At 35.7% G+C, this 25,419-nt stretch overlaps 1 protein-coding gene across 1 annotated transcript in view; it reads right to left on the reverse strand.

Moving 5' to 3' along the window:
- Window positions 1-25,419, reverse strand: part of slc35f1 (solute carrier family 35 member F1) — a 92,298-nt gene that overhangs the window by 45,641 nt on the left and 21,238 nt on the right. Inside the window, exon 2 of the mRNA XM_079888527.1 lies at window positions 8,492-8,667. Within this exon, the coding sequence (XP_079744653.1) occupies window positions 8,492-8,667 (176 nt within the window). The remainder of the gene's footprint in view (window positions 1-8,491; window positions 8,668-25,419) is intronic.

Raw genomic sequence — 25,419 nt, forward strand, 5'->3', positions numbered from 1 at the left:
GACACTTGCACCCAAACGTGTCAAACAGACCAAATTTAACCAGATGCATGAACATTTATTAATTTAAACATTAAACGATTTTTCAACAAACAACTTCATGTTTTAGACTTACATTGCTTTCAAGGTATATTTTATATGTGTGATGTTTGCTGGGAATTAAAAACAATGACCTTGGTATTAACAGCACCAAACTGAGCTAAGTGTCTTTGCCATTGTAGAATCACTTCAACACAACCTCCAAAAGGCTACATTGTATGCGTGTGTGGTCGTGAAGGGCTTATTCACACTCAACACTGGCGAGGAGGATGCATGCACGCCCCATCATCGTGTGGACACGGTTTATTGATTATCTGTCCATGGGGGGAACAGAATAGAGTCAAGGAGTCGTAGCAATGCAAACAATAAATCTCTTCCCTCACTCCTGCCAGCTCAACACTTCTAATCTGTGTCAGTGAGAAGGAGTGGATACAGCTGGCCTCTAAAAAAACAATAAAGAAGCTTTCTGGGGTAATCAACGATGTAAAGGAGAAAGCACTGACCACACACATTACCCAGCAATCCTAGCACTCGATTTTGCAGGAGATAATGAAGACGGTGTGATGGATATGCTACAAACTGACTGGAAACACAAAGTGGAGGCCACCTCTCCTCCTACAATGATATGCATTTCACTTGTATAACCTATAGTTTCAGCAAGGTATTTTATGCTATTGAAATGCATCTAAAGGCAGTGTAAGTAGTGCATAAATCCAGTTATTAAAAATGAATTTTCACTATAATGTGGAATGTCACAGAGTTTGACAAAATTTAGATGAATTAATCAAAAGGCTATACATTTAATCAAATCATGATATGGACTAGTTCCTGTGAATATTAAAGCATAAAAAGACTGCTATTTAAATGAGGCTGCATTTTATGTGTGTCTCTGAAAGAGAATTTGGGGAAAAATAAAACAGTTAGGACCCTAAAAATGTTATTTTGTTAAGCTTTTCATAAATTGTTAAATAAAAAATAAAAAAACTATTTTAAAGGAGTGGTATAATGCCCTTTTCAGAAGATGTAAAATAAGTCTCTGATGTCCCCAGAGTGTGTATGTGAAGTTTTAGCTCAAAATACCCCACAAATATTTTTATATAGCATGTTAAAATTGTCACTTTTTGAGGGTGAGCAAAAACGCACCGTTTTTGTGTCTGTCCCTTTAAATGCAAATGAGCTGCTGCTCCCGGCACAGGGGGCGGAGCTTCAAGAGCTTGTGTCATTTTACCTCACAAAGACATACACTGAAAATTCCAAAAACTTTTAGCTTTTTATGTTCAAACCGGAGTCAGACAAAGATGAGAGAGGCTCGAGAAGAAGTGACATGTAGACAACATTTCTGAATGGTTAGTTGATGAATTTATGTAGCTTATGTGTAGTTATCTTCTAGTCATTGATTAGCATATTCTGTCTTGATAATCGATAAATCATGATCCTGGGTGCAGGGTTTATCTAAATTTTAGGGTTGGTGATGTCACTAACCCCAGAGGAATGTCATGTAGTCCCTACCAGCCATTTGTTGTAGTCCTTAAAAAGCAATTTATTTCAAATAAAATATCTCCCTTTGCTTTGAACTTTGAGCGTTGTAACTTTGCAGATGTTATTTATGCTCAAACCGCAACATTACAGACTAACTAAAGTTAGAAAAGTGAAATCATAATCAACCACCCATATAATAAATCCAGACAACGGGGGGAAAAAACGGTATCCACCAAATTTATAACAGAAAAAAATGATTTGTGAAAAAAATTAACAGAATTTGGGGGAAAATAAGATGGATTTCATAGGGCCCTACATAAGTTATACCAGGAAACATGAAAACAAAAAGTCATCACAGAGCAAATCCCCAACAGTTTGAATAATGTGAACTCACTCCAAAAAATCATTACCATTCATTCCATCGAGTATCATAACTGGCAAAACATGATTCATGTTGGGATGCAAAATGCTTATAAACCCTGAAGTTATTTTTTTAAATGGATGTTTCTCCGAGACAAGCAGTGAAAAGATAAAATTGATTGATTTTGCTGTTGCAATCCACCAGGAAATCAAGCTTTGAAACATCTAAAAAATAATTGCGCCCTAATATCAGCGATTCAGACGGTTCCTGATGCCACATCTCTAGACGTGTGTAGATGCCAGAGTAAAAACAAATCGCAGCAGCGTAAAATCAATACCAGGGGAATCGCATCAAAATGATTAATTAGCTTATTGAATGAAGCTCTTGGGGAGAGTTACAATTGCTGTACAAGTTGTACAAGCCTCTAATGTCAGATTATGGCAGTGATGAATGTGAGGGGGTGTGGCTCTTTACAGCTCAAGGCCAAAAGGCTCAGAGTAAATGACACTCTACACCTGCAGTAGACTCTGTTCTAAATGCCAGAGACTGGTGGTCTTAGGCCATGTGTCCACCGAAGCATGTTTTTTTCCTAACGTCAGCATATTCTTAAAAATTTGTTTTCAATGGGAGCGCAGCTTATTTAAAAACGCCAGGAGCGTGACACGGCGCTGAGCGTCTATCCATACTGAAACCTGCTGTTTTTTTCTGGATGGCAAGAGCTGAAAAATGCTCAATTTTGGTTAAACGCAGTCATCACTGTCACTTTCAGCCATCCAATCACAGTGGAGGAGGGGCGGGACAATTAACACACCGACCAACCGCCACATCCTGCTTGTACAATGGCAACAGATGACAATAACAAACACAACAACATCACTGTATCAACATTTTTATATTCAGAAACAAACTATCTCTGAAATCAGATACTAGTGACACTTCAGCGGATATATAGCAACCAAAGCATCTCAACTGAAAAAAACACAGCGCCGCAGAATCACTCTCAAAATACAACATATATAAACAATGCTCTTGTAAAAACCTGAGCTGAAATAATAGTATATATACACTGTATTAACTAGTTTAGTTAACTACAGACTCATGTTTTAGAGACTGTAAATAATTTTCTGTGCATGCAACGGCATATTCAGTTATGCATTCTGACTGCCAAGTACGATGTGACTGTGCATTGAACATTTTTATATTTATGTAATGGATATATCTGATTAATCAAATGAATAAAATGTACAGTAACTAAACAAGAAAATTGTTATTTGTTTATTTATCCACAACATATATACAACATAACTATGTACATTTGTACAGACAATGATAGAAATATCTTCGTGTTGTAGACTGGGTGAATGTAAATAATTTTGCAGAGTTATGCATTCTGACTACAATGTACAATGTGACTGTATGTGCAGTGCAAATGGTTATGTTTCTGTTGTGTATATAGCCAAATAAATGTAAATAAAAATATACACAACATATTTATAATAACAATTGTACAGAAAATATATATAAATAATCAAATGCCCCTCAGTCAATCCTGCATTTTATCACCAAAATGGGTTGAGCACTAAACCTGAGACAAAGCAGCTAAAAAACAAGTGCAGTTTTCACACACAATTTCCTCTATTTTCCTACCACTTCCCTCGCATCAAACTGTTTTCAGCTTCTTTTTGTGATTATAACCGTTATTGCCACGCACTCGTTTCTCTTTGCCAGCGTCCACTTGGCAGCCATGGCACAGCTACGACAGATTGGTAAGAAGAATTCTGGCGTGCAATTGCATTTGTTTTCTATTCCTGAAACAATGGGAGAGAGAAAGCCATATGCTGGGCAGACACGGTCCTACTGGAACTGGAACAAGAGCTATTCTGACTCGGTTTGCATCCTCACACCGAGTAAATGGGCTATTCTGATACACAACGCTTCTCTCATGCTTTGAAACGCTATTCTTTCAATTTTATCTTTCAATATCAGCGAACTTGATACTAATGCAGCTTACTTGATACAGTATCAAAAGGCCATTTATACAACGAAATTGGTGTCTGAACACCTCAGAAAACTATATCTGAAACAAACAGAGGCATCAGAATAACACGATTCTTTTCAAATACAAAAGACATTCCCACTGGGATCAAAAATTATAGAGTTGTTCCATTTTCAAAGGTTCCTCAGCAACTGAAAGCTTTCTAAATGTATTAAATGTTGAAGGTGTATTTAATATTGCCTCTGATCACCAGCAGAGCGCAATGTTCTGGAATTGCCATATGAATCAGGCTTAATGCACGGCAGAGCAAAACGCTGTCTCTTCAAACATTTCTGCAAGCCTTTTCTGTAAGTAATTAATATCTGCCTGGCCGCATTAGCCCAGTACAGGAAACCAGATTATGCCTGCATGCACCGGTAAAAAGTGATGTAGTTGGTGTGATTGGAAAGAGAGAGAGCGAAGACTGATATCCCTCCATAGCCCTTCTTCACTTCTGTAGTTTCATGGCTTAAATCCAATTTGATACGGAGCACGAGGGTCACGACAGCTACAAGGTACACAGAAGAGGTGAGAAGAGATGACCGTCAGGAAGGAAATGAGAAAAGCAAGTTTCATTTTTACCAAGGCTGTTGTAAGATGACAGCTTCTACGTTGTCGGACTGTACAAGATGAGCGTCATTGTTTGGCCGGAGCTCATGGACACAGGGCGGCTGACAGGCACCTGCTCGTGTTGAACTCTCATTATTCTGAAAGCACACATTCCCAGCCCACTTTCTGAAGCGTGTGGCCATGTTTACCGAGGCTGCAGACACAACTCCTTGGTCACTGGAGTAGAACAAAGAGAGTGGGCCAATTTGGCAGGGGCAGTTTTGACGTGTCAACCCGACGGCTCGACCAGAGAAGCGTGTTTGAAATAATGAGTTTGTACGCAGTCTTTGTGTGCAATGTTAGCATGCTTCAAATTAAAGTTCCGCTAGGCTTGTCAATTAAAATGATGCATTATGGGGGGGAAAGAGTTACAAAAAAAAGTCTAAAACTTGACTGAATGACTACTAAAGGTAGTGAAAAGTCATCCAATAAACCCCAAAAGTTATCTTTCACTATGTATCAAACAGTGTATACTATCTGTTACCAAATATCACATTTTCTTCAGAAATAATTTTTATTATATATAAAAATAACAGTCTATCTTCACCTTCCATCAAAACTTTGGTGTTGTAGGCCTATGTCAGTGGTGTTCTGAAATTAACAAATCAAATGTAAATTCATGTCCCAGTTATAGCCACATTGTCACATTTTTCTGATTAAATAAACATTACTTTACTTGAAAAAAAGAAAAAACTGTATAATTCTATTTTTTATTCTATTTTTCGTTCTAATATTCTGACTGTTTCAATCCAATCTGATCTCCGACCTATTATGCTGCCTGAATCATAATCATACACGTTCGTTCGTTGGCCAGAGGAGAACTGGCCCCGACTGACCCTAGTTTTCTCCAGAGCGGAGAAATTTATATATATATATAAATAAATGAACTAAAAATTTATTTAAATTTACTTTTTTACATCAAAAATTAACCATCACTGAACTTGGACTATGATGCTACTTTCTTCTAGAAACAAACTTTGTTGCATTATTGAAACAATCTGTATTGTAAAAAGCGCTATATAAATAAAGGTGACTTGACTTGACTATTTATTAAAACCAAGTATAAATCATCAAGTTAGTGTTTTAAGCATTTTTACATTTATTCCAAAACAATAACTAAAGGCAGTAACAATTTAAACAATATATTTTATTTGTGTATTGATGTTCAGCTGTTCTTTTTAATAGTCAACTTATTTTCATATCATCAATCATTCTTGGTAAACACAGTCTGTCACAGACACGAAGATGTACCTTTAATTTCCCCAAGCTGATTACTCATTAAAATAAACCCCCAGTCATCATGTTTTCAGGCCATTTCAAGTTTGATTTTGACGTGACAAAGTGGTGATATCTAAGTGGCTGAGTTGTTTACTTACTTTTTAATTAGTAAAAGTCTGATATCCAAAGTCCCTTTCAGGCAAGTCATTTCACTCAGCAGCCATCTATGAAACTACTTCAGTCCAAATCTGCCAACAAGTGGCTGTAGTGAGGCAATAACTTTACCAATTACCAATTGGCTGTCTTTTTTAGAAGGCATTACTTATTCTGCCATATTGCAGGTTGCACTTTCTCCCATTTATAGTAAAATGAGAGCAACGTCTTTGTATATCTAAAGTCTTTGGACAATCATCCTGAAGTTTATATTGCAATATTGATCATTGACAGTACATACCACTTATGACATGATTAATTACCAGTTAAATGGACATAAAATCTTACACTTTCATTGAAATATTATATTCCAATAGACAAATATACAGTTCAGTAGGTTTAAAAACAGTTCTGTAATAATATTTATTATTAATTATGGTATAAAATTATGAAAGCTCATGGTGATTCCAAGAGTTGTCAAAAAATCATTAACGTTCCTGTTTAGTCTTCAAAAACATGATTTATCCATTATTGGTCTGAAAAGGAGCTTATTAAAACAACCCCATTTCTGTAAAAAAAGATGAAAGACATGTGATATATTATAAATAGACTGTGAGTTGGCATATTTCTCAGCTCAGAACACGACTCTTTTCCATATCTATTCTTGGCCTGCTGAAAGTATGCCAGAAAACAGTGTGTCAAAGCTTTCTGTGTGGACGAGAGGCTGAACATGAAATCAATTAAGGAATAAAACTTGAGCTTGACACCTTTAACCTGACTTGCTGTCTAGACATTTCTATCCATTAAATGTTTAGAAATGTGAAACATATAATTACCACATCTGCATTAAGACATTGTATAAATAGCAAATGCATTTGCGCCTATTTGTGCACCCATGGGCGTGCTGGCCTGAAAACGAGGTGTGTTCAGGCGCATTGTTGGCGCGTTGTATTTTGAGGCAACTGAAATAGACTGCGCCATTGACCAACTGAAACCTGGTCTAAAGTCAATGGCGCAGTATTTTTTTGCTATTTAAAGAGTGCGTTAGTAATGTGCGCCTATAGGCACAACGCGCGTACACTCTGGTTATTACACACACAGGTAGTGCAGGTAGTGCAGCAGCAGCACACAAACATGCCAAATATTACAAATAAAAAGATTAGAATGTAAAAGATTAATATTGTGTACATAAAGATATGGTGGAATCCAGCTTGCCCCGTAGATGGTCTGCTTGCGCGCTTTAACCTTTAGCAGATCCGTTTGCACTTTCGAAGCCAGTTGCACTTGCACCATGGCGGATTCGCTATATGATGCTTCATTCAAGCCTAGAGCCCTCTCCTCAGACAACACGCCAAATATGCATACCATTTATTCTATCCGACTTATTTGTAAGTGTGAACTCGTGATTAGATCGTTAAAATAGGGCCCTCGCACTTTGAAACCCGTTTTCAAAAGTTTGCGAATTTCAGAATTTCAGGCGCGCATCCTGGTGTGTGATGTGTACGCAGACTGGTGCATAGATATATACACTAGATGTCGCCTTGTCTATGGCAGTTCATTGGAACGAATGTCTTTAAGGCGACATCTAGTGTATATATCTATGCACCAGTCTGCGTACACGTCACACACCAGGATGCACGCGCGCCCTCAGATCACTTGGACGTGGCTGTGTATAAGAGGTAAAAACGATATAAATACTGTTCGTTCTCACACAAACCGCACGTTTCGTGTCTTAGGCCATCAATGTGTACTTACGATGGGGAATTGTTTCATTTGGACGATGGGGTATTGTTTTAATTTAGACTCTGTGCATGCTCTTTGAGACAGTGACCACAGACCTGCATTAAATGACTGACAGACAAGAACGGTTTGACCTAAAAATATCAAAATTGAAACTACTGCGGAAAAAAAGACACTTGAGGTAAGACACTTGAGGTAAGCTAAAACATACCAAAATTTAATTTCAAAGTGAACTATCCCTTTAATGAATGTCAAAAACGGATGAAAAAAATTCTATTTTTTTGTTGGAAACGCCATCGTGTAAACAGCACCTTACTTAGTTCAGTTTATACAAATTTGACATTTTACAAACAATATGTAAATAATTTTATTTACAATTTATTTACAAATAAATACAAGCTGACATTCTATGTTTACTTCAGGGAAAATTTTTACAAAAGTAGAATATAATGAATTAATCTTTTCATTTCACATATTCAAAATCATTATATTATTTTAAATAACTTATTATTTAGAAAGAGAAATATTATAAAACATAAAATAAATAATATAAAAATATAACTTTAGTATTAGAATTAAACGCAGGACCTTTTTCCTTTAAAAAAAAAAACAGCCTGACTGACCGATTTTTGTATAGAAACAGGCAAGTAGCTTTGAAAGTTTCTGCCAGAGTCCCAGATGTCAGAGAGAAATTGAATGAAAAAAACTTAAAATAACCTTTTTTCTGACAGTCTTTAATAAAAAATGTATGTTCCCATGGTGTTATCATTGCCTTGTCTTACTGATAACCTCACATTATGTTTCCATTTGACAGTATTTTTATTAAACTGCACAGAAACCAGAGAGGAGCCGCCCCTTACCTTGCCTGACTGCAAGCGTGGTAGTGTAGACCAGGAACAGCAGGATGTAGTTGAGAAAGCTCTGAAACACAGGGGTGTTGGCGTGGTAATCATCCGCCAGGTATTTGCTGGTCAGGCCAATCCCACAGATGAGCAGCGATAAGACCTGGCCGAGGGCCAGTGTGAGGAGAAGTTCCCTGTGAACGGAAACCCAGGAGTCAGTCCCATATTACACAGATCCAGAGAAACTGTACAGTAAGTATGTACTGCCGCTCCCTATTGCAGAGGCATCTCTTCTCTTCTCTGATGGTGTTATCTGGTTCGAGGGCGAGACAACTAATCAATTCCCCAACAAATATTCTCTGATTATGTAATCCTTATGAAACATTAACTCTCTAAACTTAATCTTTTCAGCCGACACTGACTAAATTATTAAAATGTTCTGTTCAATTAAGTCTTCCCACCCACACACACAAACACACACTCTTAAGAAAAATGGTTCTGAACAGTACCAAATTAGGGTTCTTTGGCTTGTAACAATAGCAGAACCCTTTTTATAAGGATCCATAAAGAACCATGCTTTGAAAGTGCTATATAGGACCTTAATGGTGTTATAAATAACCTTTTCAACAATATTTATTTTCATTAATATTAGTATATAGTATCTTCATATTATTAATATTACTATTATTAATATAATTTGTATAAATTATTTATGAATATAGTTTTTTTAGTCCTCTATGCCTGGTCTCATATCTTGTTGCCTCTACTTGGGTTTTACTTTTTTTTTTTAAAACAGCATGTTGTGTCAATTAGGTATTTTTATTTTTTTATTGACATGGAAGATTGTAGCAAAAATGACAGTGTTCTAACAACAGTTGTTAGCTGAATACATTAATAAATAACAATTGACAACTGAACATGATATAGATGTAATGAAGACCAAGTTCCAGTGAAATATCTTCACAATCCCTTCACATCCTTCATTATGTGTGTATTCGGAGAGGCAGTTTCTCTCTGCAGACGATGAGGTTATGATACGTGACAGCATCTGAAATACACAATTGAGTTTAGAGTTGCATTGTGTCTCTTCCATTTGATTATGTAAAAACAAATATGTTCATGAAGGCCAAAATTAGCTTAAAGGAAAAAGTGATAAAGTCATGGGATAGCTTTAATATTTTTTGTGACTAGGTATGTTTAGGCATAAAGTCATCATTTACAAATATCATACATTTTATATATCTGTTACTTACTTTGTGGAGAAGAGAAGATGAGTATCCTTAACTGAACAGAGCTGCTCACACTTACATGTTCTGTTATACTAAAAAAGAAAAAGACATGATTGTTAGGAAATGATTGTTAATTTTTTTACAATGAAAGTTATGATTTATAGACATTTTAAGAAAAAAATCATTTACCTGTTGAGAGTATGTTGTGTAGTAGGCTAACTGTAGTTGTATCCCACCAATCATTGGTCCGACGACAACGTCGTGTCCCTGGCCAAAATAGACGCGGTAGGACGGCATAAATCGGTAAAAAAAAATTAGAACATATAACGTCAACTTTCATTTTGGAACAATTTTTCAACCATGACGGGACGTGCCGGAGAGACGTCTTTTCAACGGTCATTAAACATCCAAATGTTTTGCTGGGATAGCTGAGCTCCAGGAAATCAGTAATGAGGAGGCTTTGACAGTTACAGATTTGAAAAACAAAAAGGCGGGAATAAAAAACCCTGAACTCTAACGTTACGGTTCTAAATTTGAACTGTTACGTGTAAAGAACCTTTAAAGAACCATCTTTTTTGAGAGTGCAATGCACAAAAGTTTACATGTCCCATGCAGAATCTGCAAAATGTTAATATTTTTTACAAAATGCAAGGCATCTACTATTACAAATCAAAAGACCAATGTAAAGAACAGGGTATTTTTTCTTTTGGACTACATGTAAACATCTGTCCTATTCAGCACAGTACTACATAAAAAAAAATAAAAAAAACTTTTATTTTGTAAAAATGTATGAATATGTATTAACATATATATTGTCACTCTAAATAACTTTATTGTAATTAGCTACGTTTTGTTGGTACAATAGCTTGTAATGTTGTAGATGATTGTTTTTTCCAAAAGGACAGCTCAGCTGTACTTGTTTAAATTATTTAGCTTTTAGCTTTGCAAGTTCAAATCAAAATTAAAATAACTTTCCCAAAACTGGTGACCTCCCATCGAGCAAGCTGTCTGCCGCATCCTTCTCGTCAGATTTACGTGATGATAAAATCACACCAGCTGTCCTGGTGATAAACAAACCACCTTCCTGTAATTCATCAACACAGTTTATCAGATTTGGCATTTTCTGGGTGGTGTCAGATGGTTAGTTACAGGTGGTGGTAGTGAACAGATCAGTAAAATCCACCTCAGAGCTGCCGGTGCAACAGGGCATGTTTAATTGTTAGTGCAGTATGTGTGTGTGCTTGTGTGCCTCAGTGTGTGACAGTCCAATTGGTGGGATCAGAGCCCTGAAGAGAACGCAGGAAATGCAGGCGTGTGGATCCCGGTGAGGGAATGAACTGTCAATCAACTGGCCTTAAATGTAGGGGACTTGCCCTCACTTCAAAAACCCCATCCAGCTCCCCAGTGAACACAGTGCATACTAAATGAGCCAGTGCTCATGCACCCACACGAGTAACAAATGAAGCACGCATACAGGTTAGTTCCAGAGACAAACATGCTGGAAGATGAAAGAGACGGAGCATTATCAAAAAAACCATGATGCATTGGTACACTGTTAACGACAAGGCAGAAAAGAAAATAGGGCAGGAAAAAAACATAATGTTTTTGTCCTTCCTTTCAGAAAAATCCTCTTAGTCGTACAACAGAGATAATAAAATAAATGTTGCTCTTTGTTAGGTAATCGAAAAGTGGATTAGAGGCTACTTGAAAATAAAAGTCGGCATAATTAAAGAAATCAAAAATGTCTGTCTGTATACATACATACATACATATACATATATATATATATATATATATATATATATATATATATATATATATACACACACACACATGTAAATCTCTGTATATATATATATATATATATTTCTGTGTGTATATATACACACACCCCCACACACACACATATATATATATATATGTAATGTATTGTAATGTATATATTGTATTGTATATGTAATACATATATAATGTATTGTCTTTCGAACAATCAGACAGTAATGACACTGATTTGAGGTTCACAAACATTAAGTACACAAAACAATTAATTGGAGTTGGACATTATTGAAAGCACAGACTTGCTGTTCGATCAGTGAGACAGATGTTGATTCAGTAACAGCTCTAATGGATTCAGTGAACGATTAAAACTGAATCAACTCACTGAATTGACTCGAACTGGTAACTAACATCCATATATACACATATATATATATATGAAAAATATAAATATATATATATAAAGGATATATTTAAAAGAATCAAATCATAAGAGTCATTCGTTCGTGAGTCAGACTGCACTGTTTGTGCTGAGTTTGTTTTTGTGTGCATCCAGCAAAGTTAAAACCGAATGCCATTCTATATTGTATTATTATTTACGATACACAGTATTCTTCATTTTAATCCCATTTAACTCAGACTGCAAGCCCATTTACTCAGGTAAAATATAATTTCCCGTGCTGTGGTCCAGTAGATTCAGTAGCGGTGTAAAAAACGATGGTAGAGCTAAATTAGATGTGCTTATCTATTCAAGGTAGAATTTCAGAGCCAAACACTGCAATTAACGACAATAAAACAGCTTTGAGACTTTGAAAAGGTTACTGAAAACTTCATTGTTGTTGTTATTTCCGCAGTCACATTAAAAAGCTGTCCTCATTACAAGACAAAAGCTTATTTGTTACACAATTAGCTGCAGCCTAAAACCCTTTCAAAACGGTAAATTTGATGAGGATTTGCACTCTCGTGGCTTTCAGTATGAGTATCTGTGAAGTGCATGAGACCGTAGAGTTTCCTATTTGTCATTTTATTTCAGATGGATGCTCACGAAAGTACTACATTTGTGGTTGCCACAAAGACAAAAACAACAACTCTGTTTAACAAGGAAGAATATTCAACTATAGCAGAATAATTACACCAAGACAAAGACCATGAACAGGTGAAATTCTCACATTCAAGTGAACAACAATCGGTGAAAGAAAAGTGTAAAATACTTGAGGTTAACCCAAGTACATTTGTTACCACAGGCGATTCTAGGATTTCAGTCTTAGGGAGGCTCAGCCTTTAATCTGAGCATGAGCTGATGGAGCTCAGAGGAATATTTCTGCTTTAAGTGTGAGAGGTCACAAGTTCACATCTTGCTTAACTGATCATTTGTTATTAAATAAACAAATTAAAATGCCATCTGTTTGTCAGTAGATGTATTTCAGTAATCATGGCCTATTTGGTTGCATTTATCTTGTGATTTCACTGGAACGGAGAGAGCTCAAATGAGATGGATGAGAAACTTTAAAGTCTTTTAATAATGCAATAACCTCACATAGCTTATTGAAGTCGCTGTCTTCAGCAAATGTGAAGACAGATCACAGAATCACACATTTGTTTTAGGGGAACTGACAGCTGAAGTTCCTCTAAATAGCGTCTACTAGCAATGTTTGTTACCACGTCTTAGTCGTGAAATGGAAAGAATACATAATTGTGATTTCGTTTATGAGAATGAGACTAATGAATGTCCGATTAGCTCTTTTGCACTTCACAGGCTCTGGCAATAATTGAGCAATGGCCAATTTCATGATAACAGTATTAAATGATGGAGCAGATATCAAACATCTCACATCTCTATCCCCAGGGCTTTCGTGGCCATTTTCTAATTTTCTCAAAGACTACAGGCTTTTGCCAGGAACATCAGTCTGCAGGCAAAAGCTTTGAGCTCCATGTAATAGCACTCGGAAATAACAGCAATGATCAATCAAGTGTGACCATTTTTTTCTTCAAAAAATGTCATACTGATTGAAAAAAAAAAATTAAAAATGAAAGAAAAAAAAATGTTTTTTTTTTTTTAAATGTAAAAATGTAAAAAATATATATTAAAAAAAAATACTAATAAAATAAAATAAAGTAATAAATAATAAATAAAAATCTGTTAAAATAATATGAAATAAAATAATAGAATAAAATGATTTAAATAAAATAAGAAATAAGATCAAAATAAGACAAAATAATAAAATACAAGAAAATAAAACCACAAATAGTCTCTTTCAGTTATGTCCTACTCACAACAAGCCAAGAACCGATAAGTGAGCTGAAAATGCAAATGCAGAACGGTTACCAAAAAATAAAATGATCAAATTACTTCATGCTTATATTAAAGAAGCCTTATACAAAAAAATAGTGGTATTCAAAGTGTTGCATGCAGCACGAATCATTTAAAATCTCTGCCGTGTGAAACTTTTTAAGAATTTACCTGTCAGTCATTCATTGGATTAAAAATTGAAATGTCATACATGATTGTGTCCTTGCGTGTGTCTCAGAAAGGTCCAAAACCCACATGCATGAGCTCACTTTACCCAACAGTTCCACAGAAGTACAAATTTGCATTTAGATAGAAACCAATTCGCTTTTCTCTAAGGCCATTGTATTTAAGATGAAATATGTCGTTTTTTTCTCTCTCTTTTTGGTCTATGTAACATTGCCCCAAGACAAATTACCTGGCCGAGAGTTGAATAGAATTTGCTTTATAGCTCCTGTTAGGAGCTCTCTTTCATTATGGACAAGAACACATGACAAGGACAAAAAGAAAATGATATTAAGCTCATATATGCTTTACTGTCCTTCACATGTACCTGCTTTGCCTTCAAAACATATAAATGCAACCAGGCTGTCTGCTGCAAAGCGTCCGTACAATAAATGCTCAGAATGATGGATGATGTTTGAAATGTAATGATTGGTCACTCCAGTCCTCAAGGAAGCCGATATGTTCAGACTACGAAGCAGCTTTTGTGTTTGTAGACTCATAGCGTTCACTAAACCAATGAAAGAATTCATGCTGTATTTGTTGAACTCTTGTTACTGTTCTTCTCAAGGACAGAGAAGTGATGAGGACAAACAGGGGAGAAAAACAACAAGTATACTATTTATCTACTAATGCAAACAGAAAAAAAGATGTTAGGACACAATGGGCCCTGGCTTCTGTTACAAAAGTGTCTTGTTTTGTTGCACTCCTGGGCTAAAAAACACGTCGTTTGAGACAAAGTGTGACAAATGTGTGCCCTGTAGTTTTCAGGGACGTTTTCCGTTCAACAGAAATGTCATGAAATAAACTCATTCGGGGTTGAAGTCTTTAAATAGTCTTCAGTGTTAAAAACAGTTGTGCTGCTTAATATTGTTGTAGAAACCGTGATACATTATTTTCAGCATTCTTTAATGAATAGAAAATTCAAAAGAACATCATTTGAAAAAGAAAACTTTTATAATATCATAAATGTGTGATTAATTTAATGCAACTTGAATAAAAGTAGCATTTTTTTTTAAATCATACTGGCCCTAAACGTTTGAACAGTAGTGTATATAAATAATTTATATTTTATTATAAGCATATAGCCTCTGACCTCAGTCTGTCATGTTCTAAAACAATTAAAGGGGGGGAAAAAAACAGCATTAATGTATCCTAAAAGTGTATTGTATTTAATAATTGTATTATTAAACATTACTTACTAATATTACTACAATATAATAGAATTTTCTAATATAATTCTATTGTCTTCTGAAGTGTTTGTGTAAGAGAGAAAGGAAATGTAGGTTATCATCCACTGAAAATCTCATTCTGTCATTTAGACTAGTTTTTTATTTTATTTATGTATTTTTTGTTGTTGTTGTTGTTGTTGTCCTGTTTGATTAAAATGACTTAAGTTATGTGAGATTTCAATCTCTTACACCAGAGCCGGATTTAATTATTTAAATTATTATTATCATTATTATTATTATTATTATTATTATTATTATTATTTCACTCAATGCTAAAACTATGCAAGACAATAACTTTCTAAGTGAACAAAATTTAAAATATTTGGCAGAAACCTTGTATCTCCATAATGTTTTTTCCATAAATCATTACTATTGGTCACCCTTTACGTCTGTCTGTGAGTTTAGCATATATTTAACCAAAGAAAAGTATTAAAAAGATCTTCAGACTAAATGCTGTAACTCCATTGGATCCTCAAACTGTCAGTCAAACCTCATAAGTTTATGTATCATAAACTGAACGATTATATCACTTAGCCGCTCCACTATATTGAGTACTAATATAGAATTTAACTTTGTTTTTTTTTTTTATTCTTGCCTGAACTAACTTATTCAAGTAGAAATTACATTTGTTTTTGCTGTAGTATTTACTTCACCACAGAATCGTTTTTATGCGTGATGGTAGCTGAACCTTTAAATAGATCTCATGTCTTCATTTGAAATTCTGTATCCTCCGATTATCCTCTGAATTTTCAGATGGTTAAAAATATTAGTGATGATCATGCATGGCTCTAAAATAAATTCTAGTCATATTTCAGATGAAAATCTAATTTTATTTCCTTTTTCTCAGCAACTGAGGACCCAAGAATGCAGGATGATCCATTTCTTCACATCCCAATTTGTTCCAAAGATTAATAAGCCTGCATGGAAACAGGTGTCAGAAGCCTTTTGATAAATTCCTCTCTTACCAGCCTCAGACTATCTTGTATTTTTGATCTGAAGTTGTTTACTCCTCCTCACACACCTTTGTCATCTTTTTATTTTATTTTTTATAACAGACTTGAGTGCTACAATCCTCCCAATTACCCTGAATTCACAGGCGCTCAAAAATATGGAAAAATCATTGCTCCACTAAGGTGGTGGCCATCTTGAAAAATGGCCGCCATCTTGAAATTTCAAGTAGCTGTAGGTCGCTTATTGTCAAGTGACCCACAGAGACTGCTCATGCCAATTTTCATGCTTGTATCACCAAATAAACCACTATATCACTTAACTGCTCCACTAAGGTGTCGGCCATCTTGAAAAATTGCCGCCATCTTGAAATTTCAAGTGGCTCGGACAATTTTCTTGTCAAGTGACCCATGGAGACTGCTCATGCCAATTTTCACGCTTGTATAATAAACTGAACGATTCTGCCAAACATAAGCACTTAGCCGCTCCACTAATATAAGCTTATACAGAAATAAAAGCGTAAATATCAACGCAATAAAATTAAGTAAAACCTACTCAACTCTCTGATACTAGTGTTCCCATCATGCACTGGGGCATGAATAATTAATAAGGTTGCATTTTTTCACTGTTTTCCAGCTGTATTTACACGGTTTTATCATTGCTTTTGTTGTAAGGTTTAGTATCTTGCTGTTTTGTGACATCTGACGAACGTTACTGTTAGTGTACAAAGTGTTTAGATCACTGTGTTCGGGTGAGTACCACATTACTTCTATTATGTTGATATGTTGTGTACACAATATATACTGTATTTTTTTACTTAGATGTAAAGCATATGCTTAAAAACCATGGCCTAATTCAGAGCTATATTGTTTGAGTAAAATGTTAAAACAGAGTATTGTAACTTAAACTAAGTAGAAATTACTCAACAAACTTTAATTGGCCAAGTTTGTATTATAGCACAAATTTTCTTTGTTAATTTTCCTTAACTTAATTCCATATGTGAAATTTACTTTTTAAAATCTGTGTAAATGTTACCTATTTTCTAGTATTCATTTGTACACTTTTTCCTGTCATTAAATGTAGCATATCTTTCATGTCATATTCAATTACTGACTAAATTTAACTGACAAAATGACAATTTTTCAAGAAAAATAATGTAGCAATTATACACATTATTTTTAATTAATTTGTATGTCACAGACTTATTTTAGTCAATGTAACTAATTAAATTACAGAATTATTATAGAATTTTAATAAACAAAAATAATTAGGCAAATCAGCACAAGTTTTATATATTGCTGGATTTACATGCATGACCAAACTAATTCTTCAGACCCACTTCAACCTCTTTCTAAGCTCTAATTTTCAAATGTCTGGGATCAAATGATGGTTAACTCAAACGGATGTCTTTGTCAGATCAATAGACTTCATTTTACAACAAAGACTCATCAGCAAACTCCACCGAAACAACAGAGGGGAAAAAAAGCTTCAAAGTCAATCCGACAAAAGTGGAGTCTTATCTGGTAATCTTTTCTGACAGACCCTTTGAAAGAGTGAAGTAAAACGCTACACACCTTATTCACGGAGCTACACTGAGCTCTGGTAGAAAAGAAAGAATTGTTAAAGACTGATTTTCTTTTTCTCACTTGCATCTTCAAGCATCTCCTCATCAGGTCTACACTCCACACTAACTCTGAAAGCCCTATCAAACATCATTTTCTCCCAAATTACTCCAGTCCAGATCAATACAGATCAGTGGGATGACCTATACAGACTCTCCTCAAGGGGTAAATATACATCAAGAGCTCATTTCATTCCCATTCAACTTAAGGCATCAGCTCGCCTCTTGAAATAAGACCCCTGCTATTTTTTATCATATATTCTCTATTGCAGTGGCTCTTAAATAAAAATATGCAGTGGTACAGTACATGGAGTGCCTGAAGTTGCTACATGATGAAATAAAAAAATAGAATTTTAGATTTTTAAAAACTATAAAAGTGTTTTAAATATTTCTACATTTTAAATATATTTAAATCACTTTTTGTTTTCAATGTCATGTTTTTATGGTTTTATTTCCAACTGTCCAAGTAAATCTGCTTTCTATTTTAAATACGACACGTTTTTAAATTGGCATTGCAACAAAATGACACTTCCTGTGCAACCACCTGTCACTTTTCACAAACCAAAGAACTCCTGATGTATAACATCATATCCCACCCTGCATATTTTTGCATATCATCCTATTTAATGCAGAAATACATCCGATTACAGAAGAGAAATGACTTGCGAACACTGTTGACTTCAAGGTGATGCTCCTTATTTGATCATGGTACAAATAATTGGTACATTGACATGGTACTTGATCAGAAAGGTTCGAGCACCAGCTGACTGCTGTACAGCCAACGTGACATTTGTTTTAATGAAATTTTAATGAACATCAAGTTATATAACTTACCAAACCACAACTACATAGGGCAGGGGCCTGCTTGGAACCCGGAAACTATGCATAAACCTCACTATCGCGGTGCATTGAGGGATTGAATGTGTGCACTCGATAACGTCCACTATGGTTTCGGACACAACTACAAATAGCTGTCCCCTCAAATAGTGCCTTATTTAAAGGTATAGGGGCCGATTTCGGACACAGCCCTAGACACTTCTAGCCAGATGTTTTGGAGCTGGCGCTCCAGGTGCGGAGTTTGACACATGTGACAGAGAATCATCAAAATTCTGTTAAAGTCCTGTCATACTTCTCGCAGGTGCTCGACTGAAGCCACACACAATAGAGAAGAGAGATCTAATGGTGTTAAATAAACAATAGTTTAATGAGAACTAGGTCATGTCCCATAGGAAAGAGATCACTCTATTCGCGTTTGCACAGATAAATGTTGCCCTGATAGAAACAAAACTGAGCTGGCATACATTTGGGTAGGCTATATTATAGTGCATTTATATCTACAGTAGGAAGAAGCTTGCTGACAGGTGATCTCTCTGTGGATTCTGTTCTATAGATTTGCACTGACAGTTTTTTTTTTTTTTTCATTGAGGATGTCAATTGATTAAAATTAAATACATTAAAGATTTTAATCAAATTAAATACGTGATATGCTGAACAAGTAATCAAATTTAAATTCTGAGAAATGGGTCAGAGGACATGATTAAATATGGCCAATATTATAAATACAGTTTTCTTCATAATAAATAAATAAACAGTAAAAATAGTAATATTGTAAAAGATTATTACAATTTTAAATAACTGTTTTCTAATTTAATATATTTTAAAATACTGTATATTAAATTTTATCAATTTATTTCTGTGGTTCAAAGCTGAATTGCAGCATCATTACTTCTTGACAAAACATTCTAATATGCTGATTTGATGCTCAAGAAAAAAAATATTATTATCTTATTATCAATCTTGGAAAAAAAAACAGTTGTGCTGCTTCACATGTTTGTGGAAACTGTGATGCTTTTCAGGATTTTTTGGAAAAATAGAATGTTTTTGTAAAAGTCTTTACTGTCACTTTTGATCAATATAATGTATTCTTGCAGAATATAAGTATTAATTTCTATCATAAAAAAAAAAACTTACCCCAAACTTTTGAATGGTAGTATTATATTTATACAAACAAAGTATTACATCAAATAAAGAATTAAAGAATTTACAAATCAGGCATTATTTTTGAAACACCATTCAAAAGTCTGGGTAAGTAAGATTATTTTTATTTATTTTATGCCTTTTTTATGCAATTTTGCAAAAAGTCATTTTGAATACTCATTGTCTAGAGCAACACACCTTTAAGCCGGGGACACACTTAACGACTAGCTGAAACATTCTAGACTGAACTGAACACACTTCCAGACACACACTGTCTGCAGATTTTAAACACCGACTGTGAACACCGACTGAACGCAACTGTCTCTGCGTGGGCATGATCAGTTGTAAGTATCAAATTACATTCATAACCAGCATTAGAGTCGATAAGTGTACCCCCGGCTTTAGATAAGCACAAACTACAAACCACATCGTAAATGCCATTTTTTCCTGCTCTGTATTGGTTCCCCGTCCTAGTAGATGCTAGACCTATAGTGTAAGTGTAACCTACAACAGATGCAATTAAGGATCTAATGGCCGAGTTCTGCTTCTAGAAATCAGCCCTACACACAATTTCTTGAGAGTTTCACATGTTATTTTTCACCCCTTCAAGAACAGACTCCCTGTGGGGTCTCCGTAACCCTGGCTGGCCCCACTTTGCTATATGTATCAGAGAGCCCATGCTTCATTTAACTAATTCGCAGAGGGATTAGGGAGAGCACAAAAGTGAATTCTTTCTCAAAGGAAGGGAAGTTCTTTCATCTAGTACTCTCGCTGTGCTTGGGGTTTGGGATTGGTCTCACAGAGGGGTTTTACTCAAGGGTTTAGTCACCATGAGGTAAAGCGACCACAACTTTGATTACCACATTGAAAAATCTGGGATGAGACACTCTCTCAACCTGGAACATCAAATCAGTTGTTCTCAACAGAACATTCTGCCACACACAGCTGCAGAACAGATTATAATGATCTGATTCTCTTTGAAACGGATCATTCAGACTCGGAAAAAATCACTGAAATCTGAATGAATGAGCCATGTTGTGTAGTTGATGAGCTGATGTGCACTACCGTTCAAAAGGTTGGGGTTCGGAAAGATTTTTAAATCCTTTTGAAAGAAGTCTCTTATGCTCACCAAGGCTGCATTTATTTGATCAAAAATACAATAGAAACAGTAACATTGTAAAATATTGTTACAATTTAAAATAACTATTTTCAATTTGAATATATTTAAAATGGTATTTATTCCTGTCACATAATGAAACATGTATTTAGTAAGAAAGTTAAAAAAAAACCAATTTATTTACTTTTGTAACATTAAAAGTCTTTTTCAATAACTTTTGATCAATTTCACTTTTGAACGGTAGTGTATGTACACCTGTGATTCCACAACATTACAGATTCTACGCTAAAAAGTTCCACAATATCACCAATTAAAATTGGAGAAAAATGTGTTTATTGTGAATATTTTTATTGATAAACTCAATATTTTATTGAACAGAGGCTTACTGCCAACATGTTATAAAAAGTTGTAGTCCAGTCATGAACTATATTACAAGTCTTCATAGCTTTATATAACAACAAGCCAGATATTATTGTACATTTTCACTGAAAATACCAGCATTATGGGCAGTGAATTTGATTTGCTCTCGAGCTGAAGCAGAGGGTAAAAGATTTATACGGACAACATTTGTGGTCCTTTCATTTTGTGCTATTTTTTTCCCTTTTTGATAGATATGGTGACGATGGACAAATTATGTTGGTGACTGAACTCCCATTGTATGGAAAAGCAATGTCAGTGTTACTGAGAAATAAAGTAAAAAAAACTTTTAAACAGTTTTGGACCTATACAGATTTGGCTTTATTTTTGTGTGAATTAACCTGTTAAACTCTGTATTACCACCTCATGATACAGTTAGGTATTCAAATTAGATGCAAATGCAAAAACGCACCTTGTTGCAGGTTAAAGGTCCAGAGCCAAATGCACTAACAGATGGCTGCCTTGACTTTACATGCTTTTTTTTTGTTTCCAGGGTCAAAAATGTATTGTTGCAAATCGAATATATCAGAGTATGGAAAATTTCAACATGAAATCAAACTTGAACTTTTCATTCCTCTATGTTCTGGGAAGTAATATCTACTTTTCATGATCCAGTCGATTCCTGGCGGATTAATCCTACATTTTTCCAATTGAATGCCCTGCATCTAGAAAGTTGATTACAAGTAAACAAACTTAATGAGATAGATTGACTTTTGTGCTGATGCTGTCTTTTCTAAATCAGGTACAGTAATATCTTTCAAGGACATGAGAAGGTCAAGAGGCTCTTTATTGTGAGATACCAATCATACAGAAAAGAAATAACACTGTTATAAATATTTCAGTTGGTTAAGGTTCAGATAAGACTACCTGGGTGAAACCGAAAATATTCAGAAAACTTCAGTGACAAAAAAATTAACATAAATGCAAAAACGTCCTTTTGAAGTCTTTAATATGCATTTTAATAAGCACCTCACACTGAGATTATACTGGAATACAACCAATAGGTTTAACAGACTCAAGAGATTAACCCTTTAAAATACTCAAATCATACAGTACTGACCTTTGCGACTCATGTTTCTGTAATTTGACTTATTTTACGTAAGACAGGACTTACTTTTATCTATTGGATACTGAACAGAATGGCACAAGTGGGCATCACATACCAGAAAGGAGCCAGAATGAATTAGAGGTAGCTAAAACAATGACCAAATAGCATTATCCAATACCACAAAAATAGGTCAATTTTCACCTCGTACTGACTTAAAACACTGCACAATAGGGCATATGTCACTTCCGGCAAAGAAACCTGACTATTCCCTCCCAAAATCACACTCCCCACATTTCGGAAAGCAGAAAACAACATGGCCTGTGTTCAGTTGGCATACTGGGTAGCAGAGAGCCATTGTAAGATCCAACCATGCTGCCAGAAAACAACTCAATGGTCACTTCACTCAGTACAAAGCTGTAGTCACGAAATAAATCATCCTTCATATACTGCAGCACACAAATAACCATTGTCTCCATTCACACTCACAGGGTCATAACTCAAGCTGAGCGGATGCTTTCGAATATGTTTCTTGAAATATACAAGCTATACCATTTTGTAGTTCTTCTAGAGCAAAAGTGCCAATCATTTTGCATACAATTAAGAAGTTGAGTTTAGTACTCATGTTTTAAATCAGTCACTGGTTGCCAATTTGGTTGCCGAAAACCTGTTAATTGGTGAACTGATTTACTATTCCATACAGTTAAAAATTGTAAATAGTTATAAGTGAGAAGTGAATGAAAGACAAAAGAAAGTCTTAACCATCTTCCATAGCGCTATGGGTTATAGGTAATATTCTTGGGCCCCTCCTCTTCTCCATATACACTACATGACTGGGACCCATTATACAGGTACATGGTTTATCCTACTATTGCTATGCTGATGACACACAACTCTACTTTCCACTTCAACGATACGACCCCACGGCACCTGCATGAATCACAGACTGCCTGGCGGACATCTTGGCATGGATGAAAGAACATCACCTGCAACTCAGCAAAGGCAGAGCTTCTTGTCTTTCCAGTCACTTCGTCAGTAAAGCACAATTTCACAGCACTAGTTCAGCAACAACAATCCCATCGAGTTCGGCCAGGAATCTTGGGGTAATTCTTGATGACCAGCTGACCTTCAAAGACCACCAATCATGCAGGTTTGCACTGTAGAGCATCAGAAAGAATTACTGAGCAACTTCTCGTCCAGGTCCTTGTCTGGACTAATGCAATGCCCAACATGTGCAATCAAACCTCTTCAATTGACTCAGAACGCAGTGGCTAGGCTGGTCTTCAACGAACCTAAAAGAGCCCATGTCACACAGTTTATCTCCTTGCGCTGGCTTCCGGTTGCAGCTCACATCAAGTTCAAGACATTGGGGCTTGCCTACAGGACGGCCACAAGCTCTGCCCCCTTCTTACCTCCTGTCTCTCTTAAGAGTTTACATGCGCTCCAGGAACCTGCAGCCGGTAACTGATCAGCGCCTCATGGTAACATCACAGAGACGCACAAAATCATTGTCAAGAACATTTTTGTTCACTGTTTCTTGCTGGTGGACTGATATTCCCAATCCTATTTGGACAGCCGAACCCCTGACAAATTTCAAGTAGCAGCTGAAAACACATCTCTTCCATCTGCAGTTAAAAGGTTAGTTCACCCAAAAATCTAAACATTTTCATCAATCACTCACCCTCATGTCTTTCCAAACCCGTGAGACTTTCATTCATCTTCAAAACAAAAGTGAAGATATTTTAAATTAAATCTGAGAGATTTCTGTCCCTCCATTGATAGTCCATAAAACTACCACTTTTTCTCACTTCAAAAAGTTTATAAAGAGATTGTAAAACTAATCCATATGAATTGTAGCCTGGCAAGCCAGACCTACATCAAGATGTTAGGTCTGGCAACTCACCATAGACACGACTCAATCCGAGGGGCGGGATAAATGGCTGTCTTTCAAATTCCCTCTGCACGCAATAGGACAACGCTTCAACCAACCAGAGCGTTTTCCCAACAGCGGAGCTAACGTTAGTTGATAGATTCAACTTTTGAATCTGGCCGGCAAAACTACGAACAGATCTTCCTTTTTTAAGAATGACTTAAGTGCCGTTCTTTGCTCTTTTCTCAAAGAAAAACTTAACTCCAAGTCCTCCAGAGTCGCGGCCAAAGCAGATTCGAAAGACTGTTCTCCAGCAGCAGCCGCCATTCTTTGTTTTCAAGTAGCAGGGAACCGTCACAACTCTGCCGTCATTATGTTAAGCCCGCCCCGCCTAGACTATACACGACGTGATTGGCCTGACCTAATTTAGGTTTTTCCAGCTCGAAAGTCAACGGAGAGTTGCTAGACTACCCTGGCTGCAAAATACATTTTGCTGCCGCTAGGGTGCGTCTAGATTTCTAGGCTATATGAATTGAGCGGTTTAATCCAAATTGTCTAAAGAGGCTTGATTGAATTTAGGTTTTTAGTCTCATTTAAACAGTGATCAGCGAACATAAAGCTGAACCGTACTTAACGCACAAGATCAAACCTTATTTCTTCTTGCAGAATCTCATGCTGCGTAACATGAGAATGAACCTCACTTGTTCTCCAACGTCAAGCAATCATGCTTAGGCTTCAGTTTACCAGATCTGATGTGTGCGCGAATGAATGTTTATATGTGAATAAAAGCCTAATTAAATATGTTCACCATATAAAGCGATCGAGTCTCTTCATAAAATTTGGACCAAACCGCTCAATTCATATGGATTAGTTTTACGATCTCTTTTTGAACTTTTTGAAATGTCAAAGTGGTGGTGGATGCGTAGCTGTCAATGGAGGGACAGAAATCTCTCAGATTTCATTCAAATATCTTCATTTGTGCTTCGAAGATGAACGACATGAGGGTGAGTAAATGATGACAGAATTTTCATTTTTGGGTGAATTAACTTCAGTATTTCTTTGTCTCTCACTATTTATTAAAGGAGAACTCCGGTCAATTTTAACATTGAGCTCATTTTTTTGTAAATTTGGAGTGCTGTCAGTACAGAGAACAACGACAAAAATCGGTGTTGCCTACACCGTGTTATCCTCTTTTTAAAATTTGC

The sequence above is a fragment of the Squalius cephalus genome (assembly GCF_949319135.1).
Source record: "Squalius cephalus genome assembly, chromosome: 12".
Classification (NCBI taxonomy): domain Eukaryota; kingdom Metazoa; phylum Chordata; class Actinopteri; order Cypriniformes; family Leuciscidae; genus Squalius; species Squalius cephalus.